This window comes from Myodes glareolus, chromosome X (genome assembly GCF_982192425.1).
Source record: "Myodes glareolus chromosome X, mMyoGla1.1, whole genome shotgun sequence".
Taxonomy (NCBI): domain Eukaryota; kingdom Metazoa; phylum Chordata; class Mammalia; order Rodentia; family Cricetidae; genus Myodes; species Myodes glareolus.
The window spans coordinates 117,929,003-117,941,155 of NC_142053.1; the positions used below are offsets into that span (position 1 = coordinate 117,929,003).

The 12,153-nt window shown below is 36.1% G+C and overlaps 1 protein-coding gene across 7 annotated transcripts in view; it reads right to left on the minus strand.

Moving 5' to 3' along the window:
* Positions 1–12,153, minus strand: part of Bclaf3 (BCLAF1 and THRAP3 family member 3) — a 65,223-nt gene that overhangs the window by 19,810 nt on the left and 33,260 nt on the right. For 4 of the 7 annotated variants that reach the window (XM_048440706.3, XM_048440702.3, XM_048440703.3 and 1 more), the window contains exons 9-10: positions 6,342–6,456; positions 4,920–5,015 (exon numbers count right to left, since the gene is read on the minus strand). In XM_048440706.3, the coding sequence (XP_048296663.2) occupies positions 4,920–5,015; positions 6,342–6,456 (211 nt within the window). Of the gene's footprint in view, positions 1–4,919; positions 5,016–6,341; positions 6,457–11,185; positions 11,565–12,153 lie in introns of those variants that run through there. The other 3 variants (XM_085684814.2, XM_048440705.3, XM_048440707.3) reach the window with 2 other exon arrangements.

Consider the following 12,153-nt stretch of genomic DNA (forward strand, 5'->3'; position numbering starts at 1 on the left):
TGTCCAGTTTGGTATCAGGACAATACTGGCTTTGTAAAAGTTTAGAAGCATCACTTTCTTTTCTACTTTGTAAAAAAATTTGCACTGATGTTAATTTTTTTGGAGACATAATAAAATTTTTCAGTGAAATCATCTGGCACTGGAGGATTTTAGTTGTGAGAATTTTTATTATTGCATTTTTTTTCCAAGACAGGTTTCTCTGTTTACCACTGGCTGTCCTGGAACCAGCTCTGTTGACTAGCCTGGCCTTGAATTCAGAGACCCACCTACCTCTGCCTCCCAAGTGTTGGGGGATGTGAGACACCACAACCTAACTGATTTGTCTTTTTAAGTTACTTCACCTTAGTCTAATTTTGGTAGGTCATATGCATCTAGAAATTCATCCATTTCTTTTAGTAGAATATAAGGTATGTACTTATTATGATTTTTATTTCATTGATACCTATTTTTATATCTCATTATTCATAACTAATTTTATTAATCTGAGTGTTCTCTTCCTTTGAGTTGATCTGGCTAAAGTCTTATCAATCTTCTTTATTTTCTCAAGAAACAAATTCTTTTTTGGAGGGGGTTCAAGACAGGGTTGTCCTGGAACTAGCTCTGTAGGCCAGGCTAGCCTTGAACTCATAGAGATCCATCTGCCTCTGCCTCCTGAGTGCTAGGATTAAAAGCGTGCACCACTGCCCAGCTCTAAGAACGAATTCTTTATTTTACCGATTCTTTGCATTTTTGTTTCTGTTTCATTAATTTTGACACTGTTATTTATTATTTCTTCCCTTCTACTACCTTGTCCAGTTTGTTCTGTTTTTTCCCCGAGGCCTTAAAATGTTTCCTTATTTGAGATCGCACAATTTTTTTCGATGTCTCACCCAGCACAAAAGTCAAATCCTCAATATAAAATCTGGTACCCTGAATCTGCTAAATGAAAAAGCAAAGAGTATACTTCAATACATAGACCCCAAGGTTTTCTAACATATAGGTGTAATGATTTTCTGAATATGACTCTAAGAGCACAGGAAATAAGGCCAATGACTGATAAAAGGGATCCTGTGAAACTAAAAACATTCCTGTACAACATGAGAAGACATTGACTGAATGAAGAAGCAGTTCACAGAATAAGAGAAAATATGTCAGCTATATATCTGATAAGAATTATTAACTAGAATATACATGAAACTAAAATATCTAAACTCCATAAAAACAAACAAGTCAAATGTGCTAAGAGACTCAACAGAGAGTTCTCAAAAGAAGAAATATAAGTGGCTAGAAAACACTTTTAAAAGTGTTCAATATACTTAGTCATCAGGGAAATGTATTTTAAAACTATTTTAAGTGTTCTAAAGATGGCTTTAGCAGTTACAGCTTCCAGAGGACCAGAGTTTGATTCCCAGCACCCACGCAACAGCTCCCAACTGCCTGTAACTCTACAGGGAATTTGACACCCTGTTCTGGCCTCCACAAGCACTGTATACACATAGTATGCAGATATACATGAGGAAAAACATCCATACTCATAAAATTAAAAAATAAAAAGCTATTTTATGGTTCTATCTCACCCCAGTCTGACTGGTTGTCATCAAAGATACAAAGGATGACAAACACTGGCATGGTTGTGGGGAAAGGAGACCATTTTTACAACACTAGTGGAAGTGTAAACTGGTATATACACTTTAGATATCAGTCTAGAGTTTCCTCAAAAAAATAGAAGTATTCATATGGTAGAAGACTACCATATTAGCTATACCACTCAAAAAAATGTATCTTACTACAGAGATATTTGCATGTCCATCATCATGGTAGCTCTATACACAATAGTTAGGAAACAGAATCAGTCTAGATATCAATTAACTGATGAATGGATAGTGAAACTGTTGTATGCACACACAATAACATTTTATTCAGCTATGAAGAAAAAGGAAGATAAGGAATGAGCAGGGAAATGGATGAAACTAGAAAAATGCATTCAAGGAAACCCAGACCAGAAAGACAATGCATGGTCTACATTAAGTGCCTCAACTCTTTATGTGTTTAACTTGGAATACCTATGTAATCCAGGAAACTAGAAATTGGACACTGTTGCTTTAAGGAGGTGGGACAGCAGTATATAAGCAAAATGAAAATGGAGGGGGAATACTGGGAACAAAGCTGTTCAAATAGGTACTTTTAAATGTTGACTGTGTTTTACATTGTGCTATTAATATGAGATCTTAAGGATAAGCAAGAAAGGAAACATTACAGTTTAATAGTAACTGATGTGTTTGTGTAGAGTTGACAAAGATATACTGGTGGTTTTTTTCATGCCAACCTGGCACAGATTGAGGTTGTCTGGAAGGATGGAACTTCAGTTGAAGAACTATATCCATTAGATGATGCTTTGGCTCGTCTGTGGGGGAATTTTCTTAATTAATGCTTGATGTGGGAGTATCTATCTCACTGTGCAGTGCCACCCCTGGGCAGGTGGTCCTAGACTGTATAAAAAAGTAAGCTAAGTCATGCATGAAAAGCAAGCCAGTAGTAGGTAACATTCCTCCATGGTCTCTGCTTCAGTTCCTACCTCCAGATTCCTGTCTTAGCTTCCCCTGATGATAACTGTAACTTATAAGCCAAATTAACCTACCCAAAGATGATTTTGTCAATGATTTTTCACATTAACAGAAAAGCAAGCTGGGTCAGGGTGACTTAAAAAACAGTGCCAGGTGTGGGATACTTCCAAAAGAGTTGCTGATTAAGGAGGCTTTAGAGGCCCCAAACAAAACAGGCTATTAGCATTCATCTTGGTTGTCTATAGAAATAGTTGATAAAACCTCATTGCTGAAGACTTCATGTACCTTGGTTACAGAGAAAGCAAGTTTGAATTGAGCTGGATGCTTCCTGCTGTATAGTTTTTACAGTGCTAGATGGTGCTCTTCAGGCTGCTGGGAGAATAAGGTAACAGTGGTCTTACCCAGCTGTGAACGCTGAACTACACTATCAACTTGCCAGGCAAGATGTGCCCATTGGTACAATAGTGGCGTGATTGATACAAGGATAACCAAGTGCTCCCTCATTGGATCTGAAGCCCAGTCCACAAGAGGAAATCCATGCCGAGTACTGTAAACTGGGTTAGAAAAATAAAACAAAACTATGACTAATGAGGCCTTAGGTCATACTACCATTGATTAGCTAAATTAACATAGTGTCAAACTGTCTTCTAAATATCTATGTTTACTCCCATAGGCTTATCTTAAGATTAATCAGAGAAGCCTCGCTTTGCAGTGAATGGGGGTGAATGCAGAGACTCATGCAAGCACAACATATTGTGAATAAAGGATGGCTGAGGGCTCAAACCTAATTAAGACTTTTTATACCACCCACTTAGGACTTACAGAACATTATGGAAAAGAATAGGGGAGAAAGAATGCAAGAACTATAAGATGAGAAGGGTGGGGAATGCTATTTTCTAAGCATGATACAACCAAGGCAATCATAAACTAGCACGTTTAATAGGCAGCTACAGATGGGAAAGAGGACCATAAGGCCCTATCACACAATGAAGAAGCTTAACACACACTACTGAAACTAACTGATTCTGGGAAAAGGAGAGTCAAAGTACCCAGTTATATAACGTTTCCACTGATGAACCCACCAGGGTCTAATGGATAGTTTCAAACCCAAGGTATACATCCAACCCTAAACTCTGTGGGACACAAGACAAAAACATCATGAATATGGCAAAGACATTTATATATATATAAAAAAGTAGGGGACAGATGACTGGGAGCAAAGCAAGACAGAACTGGAGCAAAAGTAACCAGAATGTATTATATACATATATAAAGTTGTCAAAGAAGAAAATTTATCAATAAAAGCAAAATAAGGCAGAGAACACCTAAGAAAGTCATCCAATGTCTACTCCTGGTCTCCAAATGCATGTACACATGTATGTGTATACATACAAGACGAGAAAAGATAAAAGAACTTGAAATGAATTCTTGGCATTCATCATACTGAAAAATATAATCTTCCAAAGTTCTAATTAGCTAGGTCTATTTTTCTAATTTATAATGACTATGTCAAGTTTGAAAGAGGGCGAAAAGACATTAAGTAAAAATACCTATGAATCAAAAATTTCAAACTTTATTCCTGGGACTGGGAAGATGAGACTGCCATTCTTCCAGAGGACCCAAGTTCAGTGCCCGGCACCCACACTGGGTAGCTCACAATTGTCTGTAACTTCAGTTCAAAGGCATCTAGTGCTTTCACGTGGCCTCTATGGGCAACTGCACATATGTGCACACACTCACAGACACTTAAATAACATAAAATTTATTCTCGTCAGTACCATCACATTTCTTTGCCATAAAAATAGCAAATATTAATTGTATGAATGATGAAACTAAATCCTGTCCTAAATATTGTCCAGTATAGTAGACACAGAAGACTAAAAATATTTGTTTTCGATCTTATCATTTTGTGCTGGAGGTGGGAAGGAGGAATCTTTAGTTTTGTCAGACACAAACGTTCCAAACAATTCTACAAACCTCCCTCCCTTACTCTTTCCATACACTCCTTGTGGACAGCTGCATTTCCAAGCAACCTCCTAGAACAGTTTGAGAAGTGAACCAGCCCACATGCTTACACATGAAATCTACTCTGCCCTAAGTCTTAAATCTTTGGTAATTTCTAGAAGCAGCTACATTACTATTTGAAAAAAAAAGTTCCACTAGTAATAATGAAATTCAAAATCAAATTCTGATTAAACATCATTATTAAACTGGTAATTGTTAAGTATAAATTCTATCAATAGTCATAGAAATCAAAACACTAGTTTACAATTATTGTTTAAAATACCACAAAAATAGTTTTTAATTCACTAATGAAACATCATTTCCAATATATAAAACCGTAGTCAGACATAAATGAAAAACAATACTCAATACCTTGAAAGACCTTTTAGAGCCTCTTCTGTTTTGATGATTTTCCTCAACTCTAAATATCTTCTGAGTAATGGCATCTTTTCTCAGCATAGTATAGTTCTGAACAAAAAGTATTAATATGGGTTAATAATACCTTAAAGGTTACTTTAAAAACTAATCTCACCAATTAAGACATATGTTTGAAGACCCCAAATCAGGGAGCATGGAGCTTACATACTTCTTCTCTCATATGACCCATGCTAGTTTGTGAGGGGCCAGTTTCATTCATGCCTGTGAGAAGTGTAAAAAAAAAAATACTCTGTATAACACCACGGTTAACTTTTAGAAAGTGGATTATAAATCTAGCATTTACTTATGTATGCAACTTGGAGAGAAAAAAAAACATTGCCAGCAGGACTTGGTAAAGGTTGTCTATTAGCCAAGAAAAACACAAACTCCCAATACTGCCAGTAGGCAAATTAGCCTAATCAACAAAAGGTTGCAATAGCTTGGGAAGACCCAGAAATAAGAGAAAGAACTACAGTGCAATCTAACTACAGGGAACTTGAATCCTCTAGCAGAAACAATTATGATGGTATCCATTATCCAGTTTCCAATTTCTAAAATCTGTATAATAGTCTTATTACCTTCTACTTAATCCATTTCTGTGGAGTCTGGCCAGAGGAGGACTGTACTAGACAGCTGTTGATATGGCTCCTAATTATCTCCATCAATGATGCTTCTCTTTGTGGGCATGATCTACTAGCTTGCTTCTTGTAATAACCATACGGTAAAGTAATGGGATATTACTTCTAAAATTAGGTTACCAACTAACTGACTTCCGTCATTTAGTCATCACCTACAGAAGAGCTGTTGGATATTATTTCATGATCTATTCTATAAGCAAATCTTTAAAATAGAGAGATTAGTGGTTTTGTGGGGGTAGAAACATGGACTAATTAAACAGGCATGAGAGCTCTTACTGGATAATGACAATATCCTATTCAGGCATAGTGGCACAAGTCTGTAAACCAAGCACATAGAGGGTGAAGGCAGGAGGGTTGTAAATTTGAGGCTAGCCTGGGATGTATTAACAAGTTCCACTGCTTAGCCTGAGCAACAAAGTGAAATCCTGTCTAATCCAACAACTGGACAACGGTGATGACTACAACACATCTTGAAGAATTACTAAAAATCACCAAATTATACACCTGAAATGAACTTTATAGTGTGAAAATCATATTTTAATGAAGTTGTTACCAAAAGATCTTTAGAAAATTAGTACTATAATAAAAGAAATTTCTACTAAAACAAGAGATAAGTTTTCTTGATCATAAAATCTTTTAAGCCTCAACACTGTTATAACACAATGAAGTTACAACCACTTTGAAAAGCATGAATATATTTATAATGTACAAAATTAAAAACTTGAAACTCCAATCTTACTATGTAAGGTTTCTGAATAAATTTTCTAAAATTTGATTTTATAAAATGTGAAGGTTTTTGAAATCCATCAGCACGAACTGTCTTCACCTTTGAAAAACTGGGACACTGATGATTCCTAATAAAGGGAAAGAAAGAATCATGTTACTTTAACCAGTCAAAGAGAAAAAACTCCAGATACATAGCACAATAGTAAAATTTCAATGATCTGTCACTACCAAAACTATAAATGATAGTTATTAAGACTGATGTTTTCAACAAACATTATTTAAGTAAGCTGGAAGTTAGCAATAGAGCAAAAACAATATTCCTTGTACTAGGGGACCTCAATCTGAGGTCCAAGGACAGGACTCCTGGAGGCTATAGCTGATGCATGGAAGAATTTCTCCCCCTCAGGAAAAAGCATCACTGCCTCCCCTACCCCACTTACTGAGATTCTTGGTAGAAGCATCAATGGCTTATGACCCAGTCCATTTATCAGAGGTAAGGTAGAAAACTAGAACATGGTCACCTTACTGCCAAGGCTATGGGCTCTCATACTGCCAAGGACAGGCTCCCACCTTCTGACAATGTGAGAGATCTTGAGGTCACAACAGGCTCTTCCAAGTCTGTTTGGTAAAAAGATCCTGGAAGCCTCATTTCTACAGCTCTTGGCAATTCCTTTCCTTATCATATCCTACATCTCCCCACAACATTTTTAAGACCTTTCCTATGTCTTTGGCAGGTCCCATTTCCTAGGGAGCCAACTGCCCGGCTTTAGCCCCTCCCATGAATTTTGTATGAGTTAAAAATCATTCTTCATGATTTCCTGTGACCTTTTTGCCCTGACTCTTTATGGCCTTACTACCTGGTTTCCTCCAATCTCCCCAACACATATATTGAACTTTAAATAATTAACTGTGTATAGATAGTTCACAGCACATACCATGATCTTTTCTGCTTCCACAACTTTGTACCTGCAATTCCTTCTGTGATCATTTTCCTTCCATTTAGATTAACTTCAAAGTTGGGCTCCATTCGTAGCCTTGACCAAACTTTTTCCTAAACTCCTCTGAGGTGGAATAGATAACCCTACTGTGACACACACAGCATTTAGAGGTCCTAACACCCATCTTTCCTATTTGTAGCTACTGCTTATACCTGTGTGTTTAATGGAATAAGTTTTGAATACCACTGTGGATGGTTTGTGTTCCCAGAACACTGACCCCAGAACCTGACACAAAATAAAACTTCGGGATCTATGAAATGTTCAGAAACCCGTCATCCTGATAAAATGTGATGTGGCACTAAGTCAAAATAGCAGTGTGTAACTACAAAACTATATATTAAGGATAATTTCAGTACTTAAAAAGCACACACTTGCCTATAAAAAAAGATAAAGGTCAAAAATAGACTAAATATTAGAAGTGCTCATTTCTATTTGGCAAAATTACAAATGCCTTATGCTATAAAAATCCTCACTGCAAAACATATCCAATAAAGGAATACAGGTTGAACATCCCTAATACAAAAATCTGAAATGTTCCAAAATCTGAAGCCTTCTGAGCACCAACATGAAGAAAAATTCTATACCTGACCATGTAAGACAAAACTTAGTCAAAACAAAGGCACATTAAAATATTGTATAAAATTTCCTTCTGAAAATGAAAGAACATAAATAAATTTCATGCTTTGTTATGGGTCCCCTACCTACAAGAGTTGAGTATATATATGTAAGTATTCTAAATAATCTAAAATCTGAATCATTTCTAGTCACAAGCATTTCTAGTAACAGACTGTAGTATCTAGAATATATAAAGAACTATTAACATGGTAATATATTTTATTATTGTGTGTATGTGAGTCAAAACACACATGTGGAGGTCAGGGAAAGATATGTATGTCTCAGGTTGTCAGGTTTGGTAAAAGTGTCTTACCTACTGAACCATCTCACTGGCCTAGAGAATAGTAAAGAACTCTTTTATCCAGGTGTAGTATCATGCCATTAATCCTAGTACTTAGGAGGCAGAGTAGATAGATCTCTATGAGTTTGAGGCCAGTAAGAACTACAATAGTGAGTTCTAGACCAGCCAGGGCTTTATGTTGAGACCCTGTTTCAAACAAAAACAACCCTCCTAACTATTATACCTCAGCAATAAAGACTTCAATTTGATTATAAAATGGGCAAAGGATTTAGACAAAATTTCTCTACATAAGACATATAAATGGCCAAAAAGCATATGAAAAATGCTTATCATTAGTCATTAGGGAAATGCCAATCAAAAACACAGGGAGATGCTATGTTACATTCACTAGAACAGAAAGGTTACAACAAATAGATTGCTACTTGTGTGTACCTAACAGCATGCCTTAAAACAGGCAGAAGGTGGAAAACCACAAATAGCTATAAGAAACAAACAATCAGATAAATACAATGTAGTATATCCAAAGACCATTCTAGCCTTAAAATGAAGTTTTTAAGAAAAAAAATTGACATATGACACAACATAGATGAAACTTAAAAGCATTATGAAAGTGAAATCAGCCATAAAATGAAATGGTTTTGCCTATAATTTCTACAGCTGCAGCCACAGTAATCCTTTCAAAATTTAGAGATCATGTCTTTTCTTTAGTTAGAACCCCAAATGTTTCTAATTTCACTCACTGTAATATAGTCTTCATGTCATTCAAAGTCCTTTATGATTTGGCCTCATCTAGTGAATTTTAACCTTTTGTATATTTTTACATATCTCTAAGTTTATATAGGTGCAGCACACATGTGTAACAGTGCATATATGAAAGTCAGATAACGACCTGAGGAGTCAATCTTTACCTTTCATCTTGGGAGACCAGGTCTCTTACTCACTGTTGCTCTTTCAGGCTAGTCCACAAGCTTCCAGTTGTTATTTTGTATCTGTCTCCCATCTCCCAGTAGAAGTACAACAGGATTATTGTGAGACTTAAATCTAGGTCAGCCTTGTTCAGCATGTGCTTTGCCCACTGAGCCATCTCCCCACTTTCCCTCTCTTCTTTCTACTATACTACAACCCCACTAGACATAATTCTAGTCCTTAGCCAAGAAAAAACATGCTTTTGCCTTAACATCCTTGCATTTGATTTCCTGTTTTGAAGTACTATACTCCCAGGTATGATGCAGCTGGCTGACTCTTTCAATAAATTCTTATGTGCACTAAAGTTGTAAAACTGTATTACACAAGGCACTCTTCCTATCAATTTCCACTTCTACCTTAGTTTTTAACCTACCATTGCAATGACATTTTTTTTCTCCTACCATCAAGTTCCAAGTGCCAGGAAGTCAAGTGTTTTGTGTAGTTTTCATTGTATCCACAAAACATAGAAATGTCACTTTACAACAAGGAATTATGTATCACCTGTATATGGAAAGCTCTCAGTGAAGTTCACACTAGTTTAGTATAAACCGTCTTTCCCCCATAAGTTCCCTACTGAAAAATAAGATTTAGGTAGCTTCATGGCCTTTTGGAGTTCAGTGCTATAATTTTTAAGCTTTTTGTTTACACATGGCCCATACCTATATAACATATCTCAATTTACACTGTAGAGTATTTAGTAACTCTGGTTAGAAGGAGAAATCATGTGCCAGAAGACTTGGAGACATCATAAGGCCTGGAGACATCAAGGTAAGATATTCATCATAGTGAGGAGTCAGAGAAGACAGCAAGGTCTTATACATTGTATTGAATGTCAAAGAATTAAGTTTGTTGGTAAAGGATCCCAAGACATTAAGGAATAGTAATTCAGATAGAAATGCCTTACAGCTATTGCTTTGTAAAGTCTTTACAGATTTAGCAAATATGGACTGAGCTCAAGGCAATGGAATATATTGGTGAACAAACACAGAGAGTTTTGTAAGTTCATATAACTTGTATTTTAATGGAAATATCATAGGAGGAAATTACTAAATCATGATTTAAAATTGACATTATGACATTATGCTTTATCTGAATTTCTCTACAAACTACATACTGAAATTGGCAAACTTCATTTCTAAGACAAAAGGATAAATTTTACTTTAGTAAGGAAACTGAACTGAGTCAAAGATGAACAGTTCATCATTTAAAATTTTTAAATATCATGTTTATTTACAGTGTGTGTTTGTATAGGCATATATATTCATGTGTAAGTGTGTATATGCCTTTGCTATAATCTACACAATCAGGTCAGAGAACTAGACGTGGATTCAACCACATGGGGTCCAGTAATTGAACTCAAATTATTAGGCTTAACAGCAGGCACGTTTACTCACTGGGCAATCTCCCCAGAACTGGTATCATTTTTAAAGAAAAAGAAATAAAAAAGAAAAAAAGATCCTCACAGGTGACAGTAAAGACATGAACGACTTGAACCTCTCACATGGCTATTAGAGTGTAAAATGATATAGTCATTTTGGAAAACAGTTTTATAATAATCATCTAACTCCTCAATTCTACATGTAGGTATATGCTTAATAAAAATGAAGACATGACCACACAGAAACTTGCACACAAAATATTCACAACACTATTTATTTACAATAACCAAAAAGTAAAAACAAATCAAAAGACCATCAACTGATAAATGGATAAACAACAAATGACACATCCATACAATGTAGCATTATTTAGCCATAAAAGAAACCTTTGTATTATAGCATGGATAAACTTTTAAGACATGCTACATAAAATAAGAAGTCACGAAATGCCAGACATATCACTGCATTTATACGAAATGCCAAGAATAGGCAATCCATAGAATGTGTAACAGCGGCTTCCAGGGAAAGGAAAATGAAAAAAATAGGGAGGGGGTGTTCCATAGTTGGGTACACTGCTTTCTTCTAAAGTGACAAAATATTTTTGAGATAAGTGGTTCTTCTTTTTTTGTTTGTTTGTTTTTTTGTTTTTCGAGACAGGGTTTCTCTGTGTAGCTTTGGAGCCTGTCCTGGCACTAGCTCTTGTAGACCAGGCTGGCCTCGAACTCACAGAGATCCACCTGCTCTGCCTCCGGAATGCTGGGATTAAAGCTGTGTGCCACCACCCTACGAGAAAAGTTGTTCTTTTTTTTTTTTTGAGACAGGGTTTCTCTGAGTAGCCCTGGCTGTCCTGGAACTAGCTCTTGTAGACCAGGCTGGCCTCGAACTCACAGAGATCCGCCTGCCTCTGCCTCCCGAGTGCTGGGATTAAAGGCATGCACCACCACAGCCCGGCCGAGATAAGTGGTTCTTATACAACTCTGTGAATATAGTAAAAACAACTCAAATTGCTTACTTACAAAGGGTGAATTTTACGGCAAAAAATACTGAATTTTTAAAAATTTCTCATGTTTCATGCTACAACAGTCCTCAAAGCTAACATTAACAAGCTTAATGATAACCAGCTACATTTTACCTAATCCTGATCACCATTATGAGGTAAGCATAGTTCTCATTCCTATTTTCACAGATGAGGAAACAGAGGCTAGATAACCTATCCCAAGTCATTCACATAGCTAGGGTTCCTAGAGCTGGGCACTGAACCCAAACAGATTCAATTTCTAATTGAATTTAAGTTCTAATCATCTCAAAGGGTAAAGATATGTCCTGGAGCATTTATGATATGGTTATCATCGCAAATATTTTTTTTAAAAAATCCACTTCTTGGTACACTGTGTTTCTGATGCTATCTTAGCCAAGAAAAACACAATAGACAGCTTGTCAGTAAAAACAAGGTAATACCATGTGTTAAGCATATCATATTAGGAAATTTTTGCCCAGAGGACAAGATTTTTACATATTTCAATTGCTTTATATACCAAAACACACAGTTTCACTATCTTTTAATCA